Source organism: Hibiscus syriacus, unplaced genomic scaffold, assembly GCF_006381635.1.
Source record: "Hibiscus syriacus cultivar Baekdansim isolate YM2019G1 unplaced genomic scaffold, ASM638163v2 tig00012427_pilon, whole genome shotgun sequence".
Classification (NCBI taxonomy): Eukaryota; Viridiplantae; Streptophyta; class Magnoliopsida; order Malvales; family Malvaceae; genus Hibiscus; species Hibiscus syriacus.
The window spans coordinates 1-24,926 of record NW_024062276.1 but is presented as its reverse complement, the minus strand read 5'-3'; the positions used below and the strand labels follow the sequence as shown (position 1 = coordinate 24,926).

The 24,926-nt window shown below is 33.4% G+C and overlaps 4 protein-coding genes across 5 annotated transcripts; 3 read left to right on the top strand and 1 right to left on the bottom strand.

Annotated features, from left to right (window-relative positions):
- LOC120205400 (probable carboxylesterase 18) lies at nt 1-1,068 on the top strand. Its single transcript, XM_039205287.1, has one exon. The coding sequence runs from the start codon at nt 70-72 to the stop codon at nt 1,066-1,068; it is 999 nt and encodes a 332-aa protein (XP_039061218.1). The 5' UTR covers nt 1-69.
- A 13,645-nt stretch (nt 1,069-14,713) lies between these two features.
- LOC120205403 (RING-H2 finger protein ATL7-like) lies at nt 14,714-17,576 on the top strand. Of its 2 annotated transcripts, XM_039205291.1 has the most exons (5): nt 14,714-14,848; nt 14,942-15,229; nt 15,311-15,393; nt 16,430-16,836; nt 17,055-17,576. In XM_039205291.1, the coding sequence occupies exons 2-5, from the start codon at nt 15,131-15,133 to the stop codon at nt 17,060-17,062; spliced, it is 597 nt and encodes a 198-aa protein (XP_039061222.1). In that variant the 5' UTR covers nt 14,714-14,848; nt 14,942-15,130; the 3' UTR covers nt 17,063-17,576. The 2 variants fall into 2 exon arrangements, with proteins under 2 accessions (XP_039061222.1, XP_039061224.1); XM_039205293.1 differs by having other exon boundaries at nt 14,715-15,229; nt 17,058-17,576.
- Nucleotides 17,577-19,005: 1,429 nt separating this feature from the next.
- Nucleotides 19,006-22,153, bottom strand: LOC120205402 (DNA repair RAD52-like protein 1, mitochondrial). Its single transcript, XM_039205290.1, is given in 5 exon segments — nt 19,006-19,402; nt 20,808-20,902; nt 21,003-21,040; nt 21,840-21,864; nt 21,867-22,153. Coding segments are annotated over 5 exon segments (525 nt in total). The 5' UTR covers nt 22,090-22,153; the 3' UTR covers nt 19,006-19,258.
- Nucleotides 22,154-23,060: 907 nt separating this feature from the next.
- Nucleotides 23,061-24,341, top strand: LOC120205399 (GDSL esterase/lipase At1g71250-like). The gene is made up of 3 exons (XM_039205286.1): nt 23,061-23,388; nt 23,478-23,605; nt 24,150-24,341. Exons 1-3 carry the CDS (start codon nt 23,061-23,063, stop codon nt 24,339-24,341), a joined length of 648 nt encoding a protein of 215 aa, XP_039061217.1.
- Nucleotides 24,342-24,926: the final 585 nt, after the last annotated feature.

The following is a 24,926-nucleotide window of genomic DNA, read 5'->3' as shown; positions in this document are numbered from 1 at the left end:
AATTCATCTACTTTTCTAATCTTAAGTCGCTCAAATCTCGTTGAAATAGTTTCATATTTACAAGTAAAAATGTCTAGCGCCAATAAACCTATGCCAAAACTTCCATTAAAAGTCAGATTTCTCATTGCAGCTCATTCCATGACCGTGGCTGCTTTCAGCCGTCCCGACGGCAGCGCCGTGAACCGACGTCTCATGAATCTTTTCGACCCTAAAGCCTCTCCTGCAACAAAGCCTGATAATGGCGTAGTGTCTTCTGACATCATGGTTGACACCACCCGCAAACTTTGGTTCCGCCTATACACCACCACCTCCGGTGACCAAATGGACATTCCCATCATAGTCTACTTCCACGGTGGAGGCTTTGCGTACATGGCGGCCAATTCAATGAACTACGACGACTTATGCAAGCGACTTGCGCGTGAAATCCCTGCTGTGGTCGTTTCAGTCAACTACCGTCTCTCGCCTGAGCACCGGTTCCCTTCGCAGTACGTCGACGGTTTCGACGTTTTGAAGTTCATCGATAGCTCAGATATTGAAGGGTTTCCAGCTTTTGGAACCAGCAAGAAGCCATTTTTTGTTGCCGGAGACAGCGCCGGTGGTAACCTGGCGCATCATGTGGCACTCAAGGCTTGCCAGCACGAATTTTCCCGATTGAAGCTTCGTGGAGTTATAGCTTTACAGCCTTTTTTCGGTGGAGAAGAAAGAACAGAATCGGAACTCAAACTCGTTGGGGTCCCATTCATCTCTGTGAAGCGTACGGATTGGATGTGGAAGGCATTCTTGCCACACGGCTGTGACCGGGATCATCAGGTGGTAAATGTGTTTGGACCAAATTCTGTCGATATTTCAGAGTTACCATTTCCACCTACACTGGTTGTTATAGGAGGATTTGATCCTTTACAAGATTGGCAGAAGAAATACGTGGAGGGATTGAATAAATGTGGAAAACAAGTGTACAGCGTTGAGTATCCTGATGCTTTCCACGGCTTTTATGCGTTTCCCGAGCTGCCTGAATCACCCTTGCTAATGGCTGAGCTCAACACCTTCGTGCACAATCAGTTGACTTGATCATGGATTTAGATTATAGTTATGATTGTGTTTTTTATTACGTTATGTTTATCGTGATTGTGGTAATAACATTTGCTATTACGATTATTGTGAATATCAAAATTATAAAATAATGGTTTTAAACATTATCTTTATCATTGTATAACAATGTTATTCTAATAGCCGATAATTTAAATCACTGCTAATAGCTCTCTTTTTTTCTGTCTTCATTTTCCATTTTCAATGCGTGCCGGCTCGTGATAACAACTTTTATGTTCTGCACTTCTGCTTAACTTATATGCGTGTAATAAATCAACAGAATATTCAGTAAAGTATTCATAAATTTTTTGTTTATATTATGTTAATAAGTACGAATAAAACGAACTTAGCGGTTAAAAGGATGATTGTTATCCTTAGAGATTTTATATTAGAACACAACATTTATAATGATGTTTGAGAATTCATTATTAAATAATTTAAAATCTTTCAAACAAAATTATCTTTTAATTATTTCAGACTAATAAAAAATAAAAAAAATATTAACTAAACAAATTGAATATGGAATGAGCAAATAATTTTGATGTGGTGGTTTAAATTCAGAACAACTTATAAATGTATCGAATCTTAGATTTCGATTTCATCTTAAATTCAGACATGTTACTAATTAATGTTGGGTCATATTTAATGAGTGGTTGAGGTTTCCCACCTAATACTCAGAAATCATATTATTAACTCTCCCTTATTTGAATAGGTCTCAAATTTAAGTAACAAAAATTGTAGGATATTTAAATGCTTATAGTTAAATAACTAAAAAAATTTAGAATAAATACTATCACTTATAAATATTTTAGATTAATAAAAAAATCATAGTTTTTTTCCCTATAAAAAAAGAATTCAAGCTTTTCTACGTAAGGAAAAAAATACTTTATTTGATATAAAAAATCACTAAAACAAAAATGAAATTTAATAATTGGTAAATGACGAGACAGCCTAGCCTAATAAGCTAACTTATTCCACCACCTTTTCATCTGTCTAGAGGTTATAAATTTTTCCTAAAGGTGCGATCATTCTGTGAGTTCTTGAAGATTTTGTAAACACATTTGAAATAGTTATGAAATATTACACCCGTAAATAGATAAAAGAGTGTTGGTGCGGTCATATTGTTTAATTGTTTTTTTTTAATTTTCACATAATTTAAATATTTTTTTATATTTTTATCAATTATCTAAATTTTTATTCTTTAAAATTGTGTTATATCGCACCATTAAATTTCTAATATAATTTTTTAAGTTTGTATCCATGGCATAAAATTATATATTTATCTATGATATTAACGACACAAGATATCATTTATAACCCCTTAGACTCGGTCTATACATTACGATCAAATCTCAAAGATGAGGTATATTAACACTCTAAGGCTCTGCATCAAAAATAAAAAATATATATTAAAATTAGACATGGTACTAGAGGCTTAGAGCAAAAATATTTCATAAAATATATTATATTGAAAATAAAAATAATTACTTTATTTATAAGATTTTGGTACTCATAAAAATAAATATAAGGCAGTTGGTTGAAACTTAATTACAAGTTACCTGGAATAAACAATGAAAGGAAAATAAATTGTTAATGTTCCACACAAATTCCTCTACTTATGGTTGTTTTTGCCGTTTTACTAAGACAATATTGTAGACTTAGGGGTTGTTTGTTTATTTCAGAATGATTAAGCGTTGAATGATTCAAATGCTGAATGATTCAGAGGCTCTGAATGGTTTGACTCTAAATGTGACATGTTGTTTAATAACTGACTCTGAATGATTCAGAATATACTTATGTGTTGAATCATTCAGCACTGTTTTGCTGAATCAGTCAACACTGAATCATTCAGAGGTACGAAACAAACGCGCTCAACGCTGAATGATTCCATTAAGAGACAAACAAACAACCCATTAATTACATTAATTAAAATAAAACCCCATGGCCCATTCTTTCGTTGTCGTTGTATTAACGCAGCATTGTACACTTGAGTACTACATTACTCGAAACAAAACCCCATTGGACAATTGTTTCGTTCCAGAATCATCTAAATAAATTCAATTAAAACAACGGTAGAGTAAATAAAGGTTGGCGATTATATGGTACTGTTCTGTTAAGTCACCGATTATTAAAAATTATTAAATATTTTTTTAATTATAGGATGTTGTTTTGTTGAGTCATTCGACTATTAAAAGTTACAAAATGATCATTCGACTATTCGTATGTTTTAAACTTATCATTTTTTGTTAAAAATAGCAATCTTTTGAGCTGGACGTTAATATGTTGACATAAGAGATTATAAAATCTGATCTCATAATCGTTTGAGCTATATTTTTTGGATCGACTCTCCGTTTACATTATATCGTTTAGTTAGTGCTTGAAATATTGTGTTATCGAGCCAGTGCTTGAAAGCAACAATAGTGCCATTAGACATAATTAAAATATGATTTTATTATCTCTCAATCAACATGTTAATATCCAGCTGAGACGGTCGTCAAATTTTTAACGAAAAAAATGACGAGTTTGGAACATATGAATAGTCAAATGACCGTTTTGTAACTTTTAATAGTTCCGGGGACTCAACAAAATAACGTCATATATTCAAGAAATTATTTTGTAACTTTTAATAGTTGAGGATCTCAATAAAGTAACACCCTATAACCGAGGGACCATGTGTGTACTTTACCCTTAAAACAATAACGTTATAAGAATGGAGATAATAATATATTTAGTCCTCTACACTAACACATTATTTCAGTTTGATCCTAATTCTATATAAGCAAATCTTAAATAAATAAAACTGAAATCATGAATAAAGGTAAATAATGAAACAACGTAGTTTCTGATATGCTTTATCCTTTTCTGTGTTGATGAAGGCATGAAACACAACATACTGAACGTCCGTCAACGTACAAACAACATACCGCAATGTCCACTAATCATTAATAAAGGGAGCCGTGAGACACAAAAACCCTAGGTTATAACCAGAAATTCAAGTATCAATAGTGAGACACATTCTTGAATACAAATTACTCCAAAAAAATTTAATTTAGTTCTTTCTTCAATGAAAAGACTATACCAATCCCTTATGACAGTGTTACATGAAGAACGATCAAATACAAAACACATTTGTTTGTAAAAATATCGAAATCCTTCAAGTTCTATAAAGATAAATGGTAACTCGACTACAATAAGTATCTTAGCAAGTGTTTTCCTACAATTATCTTGATCAAATTGTCAATTTTAGAGACTTGAACAATTTTAATGGTGCCATATGAAGATCTAATTGTTTTGGATTCAAAATCAATAGATTTTTGTTTTCTATCCAAGTTTGCAAGAAATTTCGTACATTTTTCAGTAAGATTTTTTATTCCACTAGTCCCATTAGATAATTTATAAGCAATATATTTCCTACAATAATTACACTTCACCTTGTTTGGATTATTGATTATATGAAAATGATCTCAAACAAGGGATGCATTTTTTCTTTCTACTTTGTCGTTAGTTACGGTGGGATTAGAAGATTTCCTCTTCTTCTTTTTAGTTATTGTATCTCCCTCAACAACTTTTTTATTATCTTCATTCTTCGAGTCATCAATCATAGCAACATTCATCACATTATCATCAACACTATCCAATTTCATAGCTCTTTACACTCTATAAAATTAAAAAAAAAATCAAGATTAACAAATGCCGAGAACTAAACCATATGCAGTAATATATATATTAAACAAAAAACTAGAGGCAAAGCATAGAAACATAGATATGGCTAGCTATCAAAGAATTATAAACTGATTGTTCATTTTCCTTATGTATTAAACCAAATGGACTTAATGCTCACACATTGGTATAGGGTTATTGAATTAAAAGTCCAATGTCCTAACCACTAAGACCAAGGTCTAAAAATCGGTGGATTTAATTATGTAGGCTTTCACCCAAACAACCCACAAGGAGCCCTCGTCGACAAGAATACTTCTCATCAAACGAAAGAAGCGCATCTTATTCCAGCAGTGAAGGTTCTTTATGTTGAAAATAAGTGGCATCACCGAAAGTAAACCAAACTTTTGGTGAAAATTATTTGGTGGCAGCATTTGTTGACATTTAGAAAGGGCTGCAGAAATTGTTGATTTTTCAACAATGGTAGAACCTCAATTTTAGCCATTGTAAGTTAAGGTATTTACAAATTAATCATTAAGTTTCAACTATAAATACCCTAGCTCATTTAGCTTCAAAATCACCCCAAAGCATTCTAGCTTTCTTCCAATACTAGAGAGAATTTAGAGAGTTTCTTGAGAGTTGTTTTCTCCTTTTTATCGAGAGAGAATTATCATTGTTTTCTCCTTGGTAGATTGAGAGAGGTTGTAATTCCTATTTTCTCATAGTGAAATTCTTCTACCGTTGCCCGTGGTTTTTACCCTATTTTATTTAGGGGTTTTCCACGTAAATTTTGTGTCTCTTTTTATCTTCATTTTTATTTTCTCAAATTATCAGTTGCGATTTTGCTCTATCCGATAGCCGTCTTCCGCAATAATTGGTATCAGAGCTAGATTAGAGTGTGTAATATCTGCTTATTGTCTTTGTGGTTGACACCAAAAGGTGGATCCTCCAACATAAGAAAGTAAGAAGGTATTACCCATTCTTTGAAGGTTCCAGAGAACTATTCACGATAGTGAAATAGTGGGAGCTATCTGTAAAAGAAGCTATGGCAACGAAATTTGATATTGAAAAATTCAATGGGAGAAATTTCTCATTGTGGAAATTGAAGATGAAGGCCATCCTGAGGAAAGACGGTTGTCTAGCAGCTATCAGCGAAAGGCCAGTAGATTTCACAGACGACAACAAATGGATCGAAATGGACGGAAATGCTAAGGCAAACTTTCATCTAGCATTAGCAGATGAAGTATTGTCAAGTATCGAGGAGAAGAAGACAGCTAAGGAGATATGAGATCATCTCACCAAACTGTACGAGGCCACATCGTTGCACAATAAAATTTTCCTTAAGAGAAAATTGTACACTCTCCGTATGCCAGAATCTACTTCAGTGACGGAGCACTTAAATACACTGAACACTTTATTTTCTCAACTGACATCCTTAAATTGTAAAATAGGAGAACAAGAACGTGCTGATCTTCTACTTCAAAGTCTACCGGATTCATATGATCAACTCATCATCAACTTGACAAACAGTAATGTCACCAGTCTAGTCTTCGATGACGTTGCAGCTGCTGTTCTACAAGAAGAAAATCGGCGCAAGAACAAGGAAGACAGACAAGTAAATCTGCAACAAGTAGAAGCGTTGACAACGATGAGAGGGAGATCAACAGAATGTGGCGAAAGCAACAGTCACAAACATGGTAGATCGAAGTCGAGAAGCAAGAAGAATTTAAAGTGTTACAACTGTGGAAAGAAGAGTCACTTGAAGAAGGATTGTTGGAGTCTAAATAAAAACTCCAATCCACAAGGCAATACCGCAAACACTTCAGATGATGGAGATGCTCTATGCTGTGAAGCGTCAACCACCGTGGAAGGAAGAAAACGATTTGCAGATATATGGCTCATTGATTCGGGAGCAACATATCACATGACCTCAAGAAGAGAATGGTTCCATCATTATGAACCTGTCTCAGGAGGATCTGTGTATAGTTGCAATGATCATGCCTTAGAGATCGTTGGAGTGGGAACCATCAAATTGAAGATGTATGACGGAACAATTAAAGTTGTTCGAGATGTGCGGCACGTGAAAGGCCTGAAGAAAAATTTATTATCCTATAGATTGTTGGATAATAATGCAAGCAAGATTGAAACACGGAAAGGAATCATGAAAGTGTTCTGTGGAGCGCTTGTGGTACTGAAAGGCGAAAAAATAGCTGCAAACTTGTACATGCTGAAGGGAGAGACTTTGGTAGAAGCAGAAGCCTCTGTTGCCTCATGTAGTTCAGATTCGGCAATGCTATGGCATCAGAAACTTGGACACATGTCAGAACAAGGAATGAAAGTCCTTGTAGAGCAAAAGCTACTTTCAGGCTTAACAAAGGTATCACTTCCTTTGTGTGAGCATTGCATAACAAGTAAGCAGCACCGGTTGAAATTCAACACATCAAATTCTAGAGGCAAAAGTATTCTAGAATTGGTTCACTTTGACGTATGGCAAGCACCAGTAACGTCCAGGTGGAGAAAAATACTTTGTCTCATTTATTGATGACTACTCCAGGAGATGTTGGGTGCACCCTATTAAGAAGAAGTCAGACGTGTTTTTAACTTTCAAAAACTTTAAAGCGCGGGTGGAACTTGATTCTGGAAATAAGATCAAGTGTTTCAGAACAGATAATGGAGGAGAATACACAAGCGAATAATTTGATGGCTTTTGCAAGAAAAAAGGCATCAAAAGACAGTTCACAGTGGCGAACACTCCTCAACAAAATGGAGTGGCAGAGCGGATGAACAGAACCTTGTTAGAAAGAACAAGAGCAATGTTGAGGGACGCAGACCTAGAAAAATCATTCTGGGCAGAAGCAGTCAATATCGCCTGTTATTTGGTGAATCGAGCTCCATCAACTGCAATAGAGCTGAAGACACCAATGGAGATGTGGACTGGTAAACCAGTTGATTATTCAAACCTCCATGTATTTGGAAGTATTGTGTACGTGATGTACAACGCCCAAGAAATTTCAAAGCTGGATCCAAAATCCAGGAAATGCAAATTCTCGGGGTATGCTGATGGAGTAAAGGGGTATCGCTTGTGGGATCCCACTGCCCGCAAAGTGATCATTAGCAGGGATGTTATCTTTGTAGAAGATAAACTACAAAGAAAAGAAGACGATGATAGCGCTGAAAAGTCAGAGACTACTCAGATACATGTGGAAAAAGCGTTTGAAGAAGGAGATTCTTCTGAAGCAGAACCAGCACATGATGAACAAGAACCAAAGAGTTCTGAAGCTCCAACAACTCGTCAATCAGATCGTGTGAGAAGACGTCCCAATTGGCACTCAGATTATGTTATAGAAGGTAATATTACATACTGCCTTTTAACAGAGGACGGTGAGCCATCAACATACCAGGAGGCAATAAACAGCTCAGATGCTTCACTGTGGATGATGGTGATGCAAGAAGAAATCGAAGCCCTTCATAAAAATAATACATGGGACCTTGTGCCACTATCACAAGGAATGAAGCCAATTGGTAACAAATGGGTTTTCAAAATAAAGTGAAATGGTGACGATCAAGTGAAGAGGTATCGTGCAAGACTGGTGGTCAAAGGATATGCTCAGAAAGAAGGTATTGATTTCAATGAAATTTTTTCTCCTGTGGTTCGACTAACAAAAGTTCGAGTAGTCTTGGCAATATGTGCTACATTGAATTTACATTTGGAACAACTAGATGTTAAAACAGCTTTTCTTCATGGAAATCTTGAAGAAGAGATTTATATGCTCCAGCCTGAAGGTTTTGAAGAATACGAAAAGAAGAACTTGGTTTGCAGGTTGAACAAATCTCTGTACGGTCTAAAGCAGGCACCGAGGTGTTGGTATAAGAGATTTGATTCCTTCATTATGTGCCTTGGATACAATAGACTTAATGCAGACCCTTGTGCTTATTTCAAGAGGTCTGGTGATAACGATTTTGTTATATTGCTGTTGTATGTGGATGACATGTTGGTTGCAGGACCCAACAAAGATCATATTGAAGAATTGAATGCACAATTGGCTAGGGAATTTGAAATGAAGGACTTGGGATCAGCAAACAAGATTCTAGGGATGCAAATTCACCGAGACAGAAGTAATAGGAAGATTTGGCTTTCACAAAAGAATTACTTGAAGAAAATCTTGTCACGATTTAGCATGCAAGATTGTAAGCCAATTTCTACCCCTCTTCCTATTAACTTCAAATTATCCTCCAGTATGAGTCCTAACAGTGAAGAAGAGAGGATGGAGATGTCTCAAGTACCGAATGCATCAGCAGTGGGAAGTTTAATGTTCGCTATGATATGCACAAGACCAGACATTGCACAAGCAGTGGGAGTGGTTAGTCGGTACATGGCGAATCCAGGCAAAGAGCATTGGAATATTGTAAAGAGGATCCTAAGATACATCAAAGGGACCTCAAATGTTGCATTATGTTACGGAGGATAAAACTTACTAATCAATGGGTATGTAGATTCTGACTATGCAGGGGATTTGGATAAAAGCAAATCTACTACATGATATGTGTTCAAAGTTGCTGGTGGAGCTGTAAGCTGGGTTTCAAAATTGCAGTCAGTTATGGCTACGTCCACAAAAGAGGTAGAATATGTAGCAGCTACACAAGCCAGTAAAGAAGCAATTTGGTTGAAGATGCTATTGGAGGAGCTTGGGCACAATCAAGAGTATGTCTCTTTGTTTTGTGACAGTCAAAGCGCCTTGCATTTAGCAAGGAATCCAGTATTTCATTCAAGGACAAAGCACATACGAGTTCAGTACCATTTCATTCGTGAAAAGGTGGAAGAAGGGACGGTAGATATGCAGAAGATCCATACCAAAGACAACATAGCAGATTTCATGACAAAGGCGATCAATACCGATAAATTTACCTGGTGTCGATCCTCTTGTGGCCTGTCAGAGACGTAAGCAACATGATGGTACAAGGTAGAAAGAATTGTGTGAAGATATGATTGTTCCAATCAAATCTTCAAGTGGGAGATTGTTGAAAATAAGTGGCATCACCGAAAGTAAACCAAACTTTCGGTGGAAATTATTTGGTGGCAACATTTGTTGACATTTAGAAAAGGCTACAGAAATTGTTGATTTTTCAACAATGGTAGAACCTCAATTTTAGCCATTGTAAGTTAAGGTATTTACAAATTAGTCATTAAGTTTCAACTATAAATACCCTAGCTCATTTAGCTTCAAAATCATCCCAAAGCATTCTAGCTTTCTTCCAATACTAGAAAGAATTTAGAGAGTTTCTTGAGAGTTGTTTTCTCCTTTTTATCGAGAGAGAATTATCATTGTTTTCTCCTTGGTAGATTGAGAGATGTTGTAATTCTTATTTTCTCATAGTGAAATTCTTCTACCGTTGCCCGTGGTTTTTACCCTATTTTATTTAGGGGTTTTCCACGTAAATTTTGTGTCTCTTTTTATCTTCATTTTTATTTTCTCAAATTATCAGTTGCGATTTTGCTCTATCCGATAGCCGTCTTCCGCAACACTTTAAGCCTAACCTTCCCTCAACTTTTGGCAAACAAACCAATCTCCAACAAACTTTTGCTTCCAATGCAGGGATGTCATGTTCTTTCAAAAAAAAATCAGGAGCAGAGTTGATCAATCCTATTCACCGCAGCTTTAGGAAGCATGAATTACATGTACAAAAATTCACGACCCCGAACAACACTGAACGCACAAGCTGAAGTCTTCCAGCAAAACTTATTTTTTGCTAGACCAATGCTCCAGCCTCCTACTAATGTTATTAATGAGAGGTTGACAATCATGCTCCGTCAGCTTCCTCGTGACCAACGGCACCCCCAAGTAACGCAGAGGAAGTGTACCAAGCTTAAACCCCGAGTTGGTATGCATGGACTCCACCTCCTCCGCAAGAATCCCAGAAGAGTATAGTTCACATTTTCCAGCATTTAATCTAACTATCTAAGGCCAGACATCTCATAGAAGCAGTTTATGACACTCTGAATGCCGACCATAGAATCAAGAGAACCCTTAGCAAAAAATAAGGAGGTCATCGACAAAGCACATGTGCGTCAAACCAATCTTCCTGCATTTTAGATGAAATCGAAAGACACCATCATCAACCGTCACGTCCAACACTTTAGACAACATATTCATTGCAAGAACGAAGAGATATAGGGAAAACGGATCCCCTTATTGCACCCCTAGTGCCTCTAAAATACCCCACAAGGCTACCATTGAAAGCAATAAAGAATCAGATGAAGTCAAACAAGCCTTGATTCACCCCCTAAACCTCTCCGGCAAACCCATAGCTTCAAGAACAATCAAAACTATAATGAAACATTTAGAACACATAAAAAGAAAATTTGCAGCTTTTAAATTGACTGTATAACACGTATATATCATCATAAAACACGTATATATCATCATAAAATTAAAAAAGAGAAATTCATACTAAGACCATCCAGAAATATGATAATTCAAAACTGATAAGCTCTTCCCGTGAAATATAGCATAAAAGAACAACAAACAAAGTCTTCAATAAAGCATAGGGTTGGCTGTATTGTTTGTTTCAATAGTAATTTCCAAAGCTGTACTCGGTGTCACTTTCATAATCCAAGTAAAAAATTTCTATTAAACAAGCAAGAAACTCTATTTCATATTCAAGTTTGCAATGGTTAGATATATAAAATTAGAACAAGCTTCTTTATAGCCTTCAAAATGAAAAAAAAAAACTTTTTAAAGGTTTCATAAACACAAATTGCAGCCCGCCTAGTCACTGTAATTGATATATTTTACTCTAAAATTTACCGATTAAAGTTAGAACAAGAATTTACCTATTGATTTCCAGCCGAACGGTGTGTGCTTGAGTGGTGGCGCGGTGGCTTCAAGTCGCTGAGAGAGGAGCTGTGACCGGCAGGCGACAGCCTTCAACCATTCAAGTAACCGGCGACAGACAGTTAACTGCTATAATGTAGGGACTAATGCGGCTGGAGAGTAAATGAAGCTGTGAAGAAGGTGTCAGATATACTGTCCATACTAGCTCTTGTTGTGTTCTACTCCACATCATTTTTCTCTTTTCATCTTTTTAATATTTTACATATTTGAGTTTTGTGTTATTTTATTTAATAAATCTTCTCACTTTCTAATAAAAATGATGGATTTTTTTATAAATAATTTTTTTGAATTAAATTTAACGTGGTTTCTCATGTTTATTTAGTTATTTCTACTCTTGATCTGGATCTTTTAGGTTTATTTTCTTATATCGATATACACTCACAATCATCCATATATATCGTTTTTGGCTTGTGATAAAGTCACTTGTCAACGTATGACCATCATTATATTTATTTTTATGTTAGTGTTGATATTATTTATTTTTCTCCGTCGATAATGATGTTTATTTATATCATTTGTTCTTCTAGATTGTTTAGTTAAGTTTTTAAACTCTTTTCTTGTTTTGTCATATTTTATTATTTAATAGTTAATTTGTGTTCTATGATGATTATAGAGAAAAATAAATTATTAATGTGATTAATCGATTTTTATTTTAATGACTTTTCTTCACCTAAGATTATAATTTATTATATTGTGCTTTTATTTATTCCATAAAATTAATTACTCTTATTATTTTAAAAAATCACTAATACAAGAGAAAATAAAAACATGTAGCGTTGTTTTGTTAAAGGGGGCAAGAATTGAAATCGGTCATCTTCGTTTCATACAAGTATATACTCGCACTCCACCTAGAAGAAAGTAATTAATGTTAAATATTTACATTAATATATTATAGATATAATGAGTTAATTTTTAAGTAAATGAATTTAATTTTAACTATATTCTCGCTGCTGGCCCTAAAATTTTATTTTTTTCTTTGATCGATAGCGACAATACTAATTTTAGTGTTGATCATCGATCTTCTATATGATTTATTTTCTCTACTATCTTTTATATCAAATTTTTTTTTTTTATCTTTTTCCTTTTAGTTTTCAATAATTCTATCTCTATGGTATGCTTTTAAGCATTTATGACACATTTTTATTTTCTTTATCGATCGTTTGATCCTTTTTTTCTTTCATTTAATTTTTCAGGATTGTATTTGACGTTATTACGATGATCAAGATAATATTTATTTATTATTCTGTTTATCTTCCCTTCTTTGAACATTTGGATTGGACTTTAATATATGGTTTGCATTCGTAGATAGTTTAATCCCTTATTATGGTTGTTTTGTCGATGTAATCAGATTTATTTGTATCTATCTTTTGTTCAATTTTTTGTTAGGTTTTAATCTTTTTCTTGTACGGTCCTTCTATGATCTCGAATGACTAATTATTTTGTGTTATTAGTTATAAAAAAATTTAATTATAGGCTTAATTTAAAATTTTCATTATAATTTTAAATATTATCTTCTTTTTAATAAAATTAGAGACTATATTTACATAAGAAAGAGTAAATGAATTTAAACTAAAACTTAAATCATCCAATATATTAAGTAAACTACGAAGTAATTTAAGATATATAGAGATGGATATTGAATATTTTAAATTTACAGAAAATGAACTACCAACATGTAAAATATATATAATTTATAATATTTCCAACATGAGAAAAAATCATGATAATACAGTATGAACAAATACTTTTAGTATATATGAAATATATAATAAATGATATAAAATAAAACATAAATTGAAATACCACACGAATATGAATATTACACATATCCAAATGTGTCAAAATCTACATAAAACTAAATATCAACATGAAAACTTAATTGACATGCTATACAACTGAAAATAATTATTGCATATAATGCAAAGAAAATAATTAACATATCAAAATATTAAAAAATAATTAATAATATGTAATACTCTACCTAATTGGCTTAAGCGATATTTTAGCTCTTAAATTTTATCCAATTGAGTCGTTAAATTCTAAAAGTTTATTAATGTTATCTTTTGAATGGATGTAAATCATCGTTATTTATTACGGTGTTGATATAATATTTAATAATATTTATGTGATAAATGAAGTAATAGGAGAGTTTAATTATTTGGGAAAACTCATTAATATCTCAGCTACTATTTTTGTTTCGTTTTAATCACCAATTTTTTATTATTTTTAAAATCATACTTAGTATTATATTTTGATTTTATTTTAGTCACTTATCATTAAAAAATCAACAAAACTACTGATGTGATATATTTTAAAAAAATTCAATAATTACATGACATTATCTTACGGTGACACATCAGTACCATTGTTAATTTTTTAATAGTGTGTGACCAAAATAAAATCAAAACATAATGTCAAGTATGATTTTGAAATAGAAAATAATTGAGTAACCAAAATGAAATAAAAGTGATAGTCGGGGTGCTAAACATTTTTAATCTAATTTTTTTTATAAATTTGATAATTTAATTATTTTTTATAAAATTTAAAAATATTTAATTATAAAAAATAAAAATGATAAAAAACTTTAAAAATAATAATATTTTAAAGGGTAAACTATATGTTTAGTACCTTAACTATTACATTTGTTCCGTTTTGGTACCAAGCTTTATTTTTTCAAAATCATACTAACGTTTAGTTTAGGTTTCAATTTGATATCCTTTGCTAAAAAATTAACAGAACTATTGACGTGACATTATTTATTTTTCAATGATATTGTTACATTACCTTATAATGACACATCAACATTACCATTAAGTTTTTAACGACGGGAAACCAAATTGAAACATAAACTAAACGTTAGGTATGATTTAAAAATATATAAAGTTTGGATACCAAAATAAAATAACAATAATAGTTTAAGTATTAAAAGTATACTTTACCCTATTGTAAATCCGACATTAATAGATATTTTAGATCGGATGACTCAATTGGACGTGATTTCGACGTAAAAGCTGAATTAAATTTTGATGGGATGGAGGGTTAAAATACCGTTTGCGTCGAATTGCAATTTACTCAGTTCCACGGTTTTGGGTATTTTTTTTACTTTTGGAGTTGTGATTTGTTGGTTCCATCTCCATTACAGAAAGAAGCTCCAACACTTGGAAAGATCTAATCTTGGGGGGTTTACTCCCATCTCTCTAATCATCTGCTTCGTATTCTTTCTTCTCTATACACAATTAAAGCACCAATTTTTTTTCCCAAGAAAAATCTGCATTGACTAGTTGCTTCTTCTTTTTTCATTACAGATCTGCTTGCTTTTGGTGTTTTGTGTTGAAAAAAAGAAAGAAGAAAAGGGGGATTTGTTTGATGATGTCTCCATCTTTATCTGATCCGGCTCTCAGTCTTCTTCTTCTTCGAGTGTTTCAGCAGAGCTTAAGCTGTATCAAGCTTTTATTTTCTCGGTCCCCATTTTCTTTGCTTTCATTCTTCTGTTCATGTTCTATTTGTTCTATCTTCGACGCCGGCGAGCTGATTGGTCATCTCTTATAATGAGAACATCCCCAGGCCTTGACTCTGATCTCTCCTTACCCATGGTTTGATTCTTCATATTCTTTTCCTCTTTTTCTGAAGTGTTTTTCCAAGTTAATAACATCTGTTAATGTTGGTTTTGACAGGCTGAATTGGGGCTCAAGAAAGAAGTAAGAGAGATGCTACCCATTATTATATACAAGGAGACCTTCTCTATCCGAGATACTCAGTGAGTTACCCTTCTTTTCAACTCTTTCTTTCTTTACATCTCCACAGATTTTTAAATGGAACGTTATAAGAGGAAAGTGATGTCCTATAGCTTTAGAGTGTGATGCACTTGTCCAGCTACGGATGCTGGATTTTGTACTAGGTTTGGCGAACTTCTAAAATTGAGGAGATGAACTTATAAAATTTTAGAGTAGAAGACAAGTTATTAATAAAAAAATACATAAAATTTAAAATACATGATAATTTGAAATTTTCAAGGCGTCTCACATGTCTAATATGAAAAAAGGTTGCAAGTGTTTTCTTTGGAAATTCATAATGGAAGTTATCCAACTTTAAATCGCTATTGTAAGGTAGCGATTGTTTTATGAGATTAACTATTGAATTGGTACACAGTGCCACATGGTATTATCGTTAATATAAGTTGGCTTAGTATGAGCAGGAAGCAAGCATATTCTGTTGTAAGAACTATAATCTTGGAGCTAGTTTGGTTATATCATCTCGATTTTCCATTAACGAGATTGAAGTATTTTTGACAAATTGTTGTTGAACATCTAAACTTCATCTCGTAGAAATATCCCATATGTAAGCTGCATAAAATAACTGCATAGATTGACTCTTCCGATGAAAAAGAATGTTACTCTGAAGACTGCAAGAAGAGAAGTGATTGACAGATCTTTCATGCATAAGAAGCCCCTTGATGCTGTGTAGGTACACTTCTCTATGATTGAAGAGCACCTTTCTTCAGAAGTCTGCTGATTAATTGGTTTGGCTAGATAATCTACCTTGTTGTAGAAGACAGTCTTTTGTTCAGTCAATGATGACTTGAGGATTAAGGTCATAACTACTAAAGAACTGATTGGCACAGTCTTATTGGGTCCACTAAAATCAACATGGTAACTGATTAGGGAAACAGTATGCACAAAAGCAACTGTTCAAGCCCCTGCAGTTAGAAATTCAGAGACTCCAAATGAGAGAATGTAGGCTTTTACTTTCCAAGTTATCCTCTTTCTGATACCGTATCATCTTTGTTATTGCAGATGCTCAGTATGCCTTGGGGACTACCAAGCAGAGGATAAACTTCAGCAGATACCTGCATGTGGCCATACATTTCACATGGACTGCATTGACCATTGGCTTGCCAACCACACAACCTGTCCACTCTGCCGCCTTTCCGTCCTCGCTTCTCCTAAAGCTCCTGATAAATTTCCTATTATTCAAGCTGCAAGCAGTCAGGAGTCATCTCATCCAGCGAATGGTAATGGGTTAGCTGTTCAACCAGTCTCCCAAGGAGAAACTCAAGGTGTCCAACCACTTGAGCAAACAATAGGAGATGCAGGAATTTCCCAGTGCAATGGAGATGAACAGGAATGTGTGAATCAGGGAAGAGATTTTGGAAATACAAGGAATGAAACATGTGAGCATGAGGGTAGCAGAGGAATATCTGGTAATTTTTTACTGCTGACTAGTTTAGCCATTCTCATAGTTTTTGGCCATTGCTATGAGATGAATGATGCCTGCAATTTATTTCTTTACATGCAATTTTGGTGAATTTTATTTGATTCGTTCGTAGTTCATTTGCAAATCATCTTCAATGATATCACTATCACATAACAATAATATATGGAAATTTGATCAGTTGGTAATCCAGTTTTTTGGTTGCAGCAGCTTGATATTTTACATCAACTGAGGCCATCAATTTGAGACTGGTGACTCCATTTGTACCATTTACTAAGAAACAAAGGAGCCATCGAAGATTCTGACCGACATGGGGAGCTTCTGAGTGTTCTGACCAAATTGCATTTCATGACAAACTAGGGCTGAAGCTTCTTCTGACATTGGCATCGCTAGGATGATGCAACTGCTTAGAAGCAAGGGTTCCATGGATGTATGTTGACTTCACGTGCTGTTTTAAAGATGGTTATAATTATAACATTCATGCTTTGCTGGAAATAATTAAAATGTATAACTAGGGCTCATTTTTTAAGTTAGATTTTGTAGGATGAAGTCTTTTGGAATTGGAACTTTACGTGTTTGAGCAAAGGAAATGAATGCCTTTGCTTTTGGGTCAACAGGAAATAACACGTTCATTTCGTGCAAACTTGTGGAAGATGGTCTTAAGATTTCTTTCTCTTCCTAATTGGTCTGTATAGAATGTTTTAAAGTTAATAAAGGATAGATTTGCTGTACTCATTGTTCGTTTGGTGTTCCTACGATTGAGTTTGATAAGAAAATATAAGTTCTAATGAAATCCAGATGGAATACGAAGTTGTTAGCAAACAGCTTGAGAGTAGAGAATGAGCCTGGATTGAACTATGAAGGGATAAGTTGTTTAACTTTGAAAAATGATAAGGTCTAGAAAGTGATTAAACCTTAAAAAGCAAGATATTAAGGGTTTAATTTCACAAATTTTAAAATTCGTCTTAAAAAAGTAATAAAATAAGACAAATTTGCGATCAAGATTTAATTTCATTAATTTTAAAACTGGTAGTGTCCTAAAAAAATAAGTAATACCAAAATATTATGAAGGGACAAGGGCTTAATTGCAACAGTTTCAAAATTACCAATAACTTAAAAGGTAATTATACCATCGAAGTTGGAGGGGCAATTGCCCCTCCCACCTATAACATGGTTCCGTCTCTGCTTGAGAGCACACTGCTCTATTAAACATGAGATCATGAGAGAACTCCATCCACACTTTTGTTTAATCGAGCACAATTTTTGAAGAAGCTTAAGTTTAAAGATTCTACTTTTTTTCCCAACAATATTTCCATATAACTTAGCGTTCACCATTCAATTATTTTAAACATATTATATATCATTTTAAATATCTCATAAATAAAATAAAAAAAATATAATTTAATTATTGAAACCTCTAATTTTACTGAAAATTTTATACTTTAAAGTTCCAAAAATATTTGTTATTTTGCAACAATTACTTAGATCATTATCCACAAAAACATCAAAAAAATTCTTAACTCTTTAAATAAAATATAAACTCAACATCGGCATTTTTCTACTCCTCTTTTTATTCAACAACTGTTTCTTAGCATTTCTACACCACTCAAAAATCATCTATATAAACACAGTGGTGGATTCGCCCCCACCCTAAAATTCAAAATTTGCTCGATTAATTATTTATTTTATTGATTGTTCATATCCTGAAATTTTATTTATTTCTATCTCATACAAAAATTTGTATTATTAATGCTCTGTCCTAAAAAGAATATATGGGGGAAATGATCACGTGCGACAATATTAATATACAGCTAAAAAACCGCTATCGATTTTGCTATTATTTAAATAACAAAACCGGCAAAAAATTACCGAAAACATTATTATTTCTATCATTTTGTTATTTTTTCTATGATTTCGTTATTGTTGGACACTTTATCGAAAATGTTAAAAAACATTAATATTTTAGATAAAAATAATAATATTTTAGGTAATTTTTTACCGATTTTATTATTTAAATAATAACAAAACCGATAACATCTTTTTTTAATTGTATATTAAGGGTACACAGTGTAAAACTTCTCAATCTCTGGATAAACACAGAAATTGTAGGCTTGTTCAACCTGTCTGACCCGGCTATCCAGCTTGTCCATTTTAGTTACGGAACATTTAACCACAAACATCTAATTAGTAGGCTTAAATTGTATCAAAGTTACATCACAAGGTAAACCCAATTGTTTGTTCATTGCCAAAAGTTGTTTACTTTCACTACCAATACTTTCCAGACAAAAATTATAGCAACATTATGCTATTTGAACCATGTATGCCCCCAAAAGGCACAAGTAAACCACAAGAGCCATTTAGTCTTTTCTTTTGATTGAAGAAGAAAAAGCAACCCCCTCCCCCCCTGCTTTCTACAACAAGTCCTCATGATAAAGATGAAGCCCGAGCCCAAACCGAGCACAAGCTCGTCGAAATGCCATTGCTTCAGCCTTTTGTACAGGATCTCCATAGCCAGTATCATCAGCTGAAGCAGTTCCTGTAGACTCTCGATATATCTTGCGTGACGATACAAGATACAAACTCAAAGTTGTCAGCTACTCTAGTCAGATATAATTATGCTATAGGTGAAATAATACAGAAGCAAAAGACAATCAAATGCAATACATTTTAATAACCCTTCAATACTTTGACTGCAAACAACTCCTGCATCAATTTGTTCTCTTCTACAGAATAGCACATCCAGAAATACAGGAACAAAATGCAAGTACAATAACAATCACCATGCAGATGCAAAGCATTCATATAATAAAGCATAATCTCAAAAGTAAGTTTATCAAAAGATTCACATTCTTTTCTTATAAAAATGTCATGGTATCAGTGACCTTTTAGAAATAATAAATTCTAACGAAGCATCGAACTTATTAAGTTTAGTTACTGCTCCTCGGTTTTGAGGAGTTTTAACTCTTAAACTAGCCAGCCAGTTTTCTCATCTAGGACTATGCAAGAGAACTACAAAATAATGTTTAAGCTAGGGGTATAAATAGACTCTTCGGAAAAGACCCCGTTACAGATAAAACCATTCAAAGAAAGGAACTTCGATTTACGGCCTACAGAACTGAAACCAATCTCGTAAAGCACCAAACAATAAGAGTAGAAAATGACTAAATATGACTCAATGGCATGTCAATATGCCATTTTCAACTTGTAGCACAATGAACTGTTGCCCTAAGAGGTTTAATTTCCATAACTTATTCCATAACAAACTTGCCTTCAATCTTCTTGTTCAAGAAAGATTCACAGACTGTCACCGAAAATATTATCTTCGGAATGAGCAATAGTATCGTTTTTCTGGTAAAACTAACAGGAATGCATGAAGTTTGATTGCATGTATCATATATAGACAGATATTTTAAAAGTCCTTAAATGAGAAACAGGGTCGTTTTTCTGGTGAAACTAACAGAATCATTGCATGTATCACGTTCAATTGTTGCTCTTCCACTTGCTTTTTCGCTTCCAGAAACACCAAAAAGGAAACCCTAAAGACAATGTTTTTGGATGCAAAAGCAAAAATTGTCTATGTAGAATTACATATGCGATGCTTTTCTAAACAATAAAATGCATAATTCAACTATTAGTAAAAAACAATAGTAAGCATCCTATTATAAAATAAAATAATCAATTATTGATGAGGCTCCATTACTATTGATCTAAAAGCAACTAAATATTAGGACAAGTGACCATTCCCATATTTTACAGAAGGCTAATCACAAAACCAAGTAAACCATGTTCACTGAAAGTGAATTCAGAAAAAGAAAAAAAAAGTACTATATCAGAAAAAATGAAAGAAGCATTTGGAAAGCAGCTTAGAAGCAAGATTAACGGAGAAGCATCCATGTCAGCTATCAAAACTAGTTTCATTTCATGCATTTCATAGTGTGAATTATGAAATGGAACAGATACCTCAGCGTCAGTCCCATAGAGTGTTACACGATATACGACTGATACAGACTTCCCATCAGCAGAGTAAGTAATATGCCGAACCTCGCCAGACCATTCTGAAGAATTGTGGAACATTAAGGCTTTTAGTTATAAAGGGAGCCAACCAATGTAAGAAATGCAATTCCTTCAGCAAGAATAATTCCATCATAAATATACCTGGAGCATGCAGGTTCATAATCCGATTCACAATATGCCTGCAAAGTGCAAAACGTGATGATAAGAACCCAAGTAAACCAAAACCATTTTAGGTGGAATGCCATGGAAGACCAGAAATGAACAAGCGAAACTGATGACATTGCCAACTCATGAAGACCGAAAATGCTAAGGAAAAAGAAGGAAAATGTTTCAACAAAATTTCTCAGGCAGATTCCATGATATCAAATTCAAAGCATGCTACAGATGCAAAAAGCATAGCCAATATGCGTTCTATGCTTCCAAAATCAAGTGCAGAAAAAGTTATACACCACAGCATACATGACACTAGAATATCTACATTAAATTAAGCTTGGCTCTAAAATAAAAAAAATCAGACATGGAACAATAATTTATTGCTTTTACTTGAGCTCGGCAGTTTGCTATGTCAACAAGCGAACAAACAATTGCTTCAAAACATGACACTTCATTTGTAATAGAATTTTGCTGCAAAGGTAATGATCATTCGACTCCAAAGTCCAAGCTCCAAACCCTAAACCGGCATAGATAACTTCCACTTACAACACTAAAACCATAAACCCAAAATTTCAGCAATCATTTTTACGCTCCTCATAGCTAACTTGCAAGCAAAAAGTTTCATCCTTTAGTCTTTTTGCCTCCCACCGTATCAAAGAAAAGGGGAAAACCATAGCCTTTCAATTCTGTTTTTTTTTCTTCCAAACAAGATATAAAGCACTGGGTGATTTACAGGCATAAAACTACTAGATACTTACTGCAAAGCCTAAGACAAATGAAAGAAGACAACAATTTTAGTAAATAAAGAGAGAAGAATGAGAGGACCATGGGATGTATTTCATATTGAAGCATCTTCAATGCGGAGCTTGACAAGAGAATCTGGGACTTTCTTATTGAGCTCTTTGAGAATGTCGGAGAGCGGCCTGCTGATTCCTGCTGTGGGGATGGCGTCGTCGTCGTTGTCTGACTTTGTTGAGTAGGATACGAGTCGTACAAGTGAAGACAAAGATTTTGTGAAAGGAGAACGTGTCAAGGGTGATGTTGCCAGGGTTTTAATCGCCATTGAAGAAGCCATTGTTGCTTTGATTTCCCTCAAAAGTCCAACTCAGAGACCAAGACAACGAAGCGAAATCTATAGTCTAAAAACCCCGGACTTTTAAACTCGGACATAACTGGACAGCTGTATGCAGAGCAGCTGGACCTAAAGCCCATCTAACTTTTCCATAGCCTGCTTAAATTGTGGTTCTACCGACAAAAATTTCAAGTAAAGTATACACATAATTTCTCAATTATAAGATATTATATTATTCAATTTATTGACTATTAAAAATTATAAAATAGTGTTGATTATAAGGAGTTGTTTTATTAAATCTTCGATTACTAAAAATTATAAAATAGTTACATGACTTCATATGTTCTAAACTCGACATTTTCGATTAAAAAAATGACAGTTGTCTGAGTTGGACATTAACCGTTAATTGAGATATGATAAAATTTGATCTCATAACTGTTTGAGCTATATTTTGTGGATCGAATCTTTGTTTACATTATATTATCGAGCCAATGCTAGAAAGCAACGGTTAAGATCATATTTTATCATATCTTGTTTAATAAATTAACATCTAACTCAGACAACTGTAAATTTTAAAACATAAAATGACGAGTTTGAAATATATGAATAGTCAATTGATAATTTTGTAACTTTTAATAGTCGAAAGACTTAACAAAACAATGTCATACAATCAGAGAACCATTATGTAACTTTTACTAGTCAAAAATTCAACAAAGAAGCAACATATAGCTGGGTACTATTTATGTAATTTACCCTATACTATATATATATGTCAAAATACAACACCATTCAATCACTTGAAAAAAAAAACGACATAAAATACGTAGTGATTGTGGAAAAAAAGAAACGGCCCTTGAAAGGAGCACCCAAAAACAAGGGCAAAAAGCTATATTTCATGGACTCATATTCTTCTGTTACATCCCACTTGTAAAACGGATTTATATAATTACATTTCCATCTTCTCCTTCACCCTTATGTTTTGTTCACATGAAAAGCTAAACCTATCTATAGACAATAAAACTTCAGTTATTCTCTTCCCACATCCATATTTTGAAGTTACGGGTATTCTTCACCAACCCAAGTTAACGTTGTTCATCTCCTTTGCTATTTTGGTTCTTCAACACTCGAACGATGCGGCGGCACAACGAGCACTTTTCGTGTTCGGAGACTCATTGGTCGATGTTGGCAACAACAATTTCCTCAACTCGATTGCCAAATCTAACTATTTTCCTTATGGCATTGATTTCAATATGCAGCCTACAGGAAGGTTTTCTAATGGGAAGACCTTTGTTGACATCATTGGTATGTTATTACATCACTCTCTTTCTTTTAGTACCGATATGAGCATGAAATTGTATATGATATGATAATTTATATGTGTGTTTATGTAGGAGAGATGTTGAGTCTCCCTTATCCTTCAGCCTTTGCTGATCCCAACACAAGAGGAGTTAAATTACTTGGAGGAGTGAATTATGCTTCAGCTGCTGCTGGTATTCTTGATGAGAGTGGCCAACATTATGTATGTATTTTGCTCACACAAGTTGACATAATGTTATAAGATGTACCTAATATTTGATCAAATAGTTATTTTAATTTCTATCTTTTTTTTAGCATTTTGACCCATAGCGTTTTATTTTTGGATAAGAATGCCCTTTTGCATATGAAAACTGTAGTCAACAAACGATTAATGCTCTAAAATAGAGACTTTCTTTTCTCTAAATGAAACGTTAATGGTCAAAATACTTAAAAAAAAAGAGAGAAAGAGTGACTATTTAATCAAACATTAGATGTATTTTGCCAAAAATAAAATGTTAATAGGTCAAAATATTCTAAAAATATAATAGAAACCAAAATCACTATTTAATCAAATGTCATAGATAAACTGATTGCGAGTGTAATGTTATAAACTAAATCACGAGACAATTGTTCTTTTAAAACTTTATTAATTTTCATATAATTTAATTAATTTCTTTATATTCTTTATTAATTTTTAGTTTTATCTCTTAAAATTTATAATTTAATTTTTTATTTAAAATCTTACGTCCGTCCCTGAATCGGTGTAGGGGCAAAGGTATATCCTAAGTCAAGAAGTGCTGAATTTCGAAACAACATTGGATCAACTACGAACGATGATGGGGAGAGATAATTTGAAAAATTTCCTGGGCAAATCAGTAGCAGTTTTGGTGTTTGGGAGCAACGATTACATCAACAATTACCTCTTGCCTTCCATCAACTCTTCCAGCTTCACTTATTGAAGTGGCATCAATTATTATTAATGGGCAGTTAATGTGGCATATCTAATCATCATTTTACTTTTAATGTCTTCCAATAAGATAATAACATGCGTCATCTTATAGGTAGAAAATTAAGAAAAATATAGACCTTAATGAAGTTTAAATTTTAATGAAAATGAATTCGTTTATATTTTTATGAAAATTTATAAATCATAAAGTAATATAAGAATATATATTTAGCATCAATTATAACATAATTATTTTCTTTTTAACTAAATTTATTATTATGTCAATAAAATTTATGTAAAATCCAATTCAATAGTACTTTTGAATACATTAATCATTACCAGACACACATATATATAGGACTAAATATGGAATGTGTAAATTATACTTATGAATGGTGACGAATAGTGATTAAGTTTATATTGGATAAGGAGGCGAGATATCATTAAAGTCGTGACTAAATTATCTTTAATTGTTTACTTTCAAAATTATTAGGAACTAAATTACTCCTTTTTTTAGAAGAGTCAATCTTTGTACCTAAAAAGTGACGGTAGGTTTTTAACTTGTGGTTTGGTGTAGACACTTTACAATAGCAGGGAT

Excerpts from the sequence above, each read along its gene's own strand:
- LOC120205400 (XM_039205287.1), top strand. The coding sequence starts at position 70 with ATGTCTAGCGCCAATAAACCTATGCCAAAACTTCCATTAAAAGTCAGA.
- LOC120205403 (XM_039205291.1), top strand. The coding sequence starts at position 15,131 with ATGTTCTATTTGTTCTATCTTCGACGCCGGCGAGCTGATTGGTCATCT. Across the intron at positions 15,230-15,310 it reads CTGATCTCTCCTTACCCATG|GCTGAATTGGGGCTCAAGAA; the intron begins GTTTGATTCTTC and ends TGGTTTTGACAG. Across the intron at positions 15,394-16,429 it reads TTCTCTATCCGAGATACTCA|ATGCTCAGTATGCCTTGGGG; the intron begins GTGAGTTACCCT and ends TTGTTATTGCAG.
- LOC120205399 (XM_039205286.1), top strand. The coding sequence starts at position 23,061 with ATGTTTTGTTCACATGAAAAGCTAAACCTATCTATAGACAATAAAACT. Across the intron at positions 23,389-23,477 it reads GACCTTTGTTGACATCATTG|GAGAGATGTTGAGTCTCCCT; the intron begins GTATGTTATTAC and ends GTGTTTATGTAG. Across the intron at positions 23,606-24,149 it reads ATGAGAGTGGCCAACATTAT|GGGCAAAGGTATATCCTAAG; the intron begins GTATGTATTTTG and ends GAATCGGTGTAG.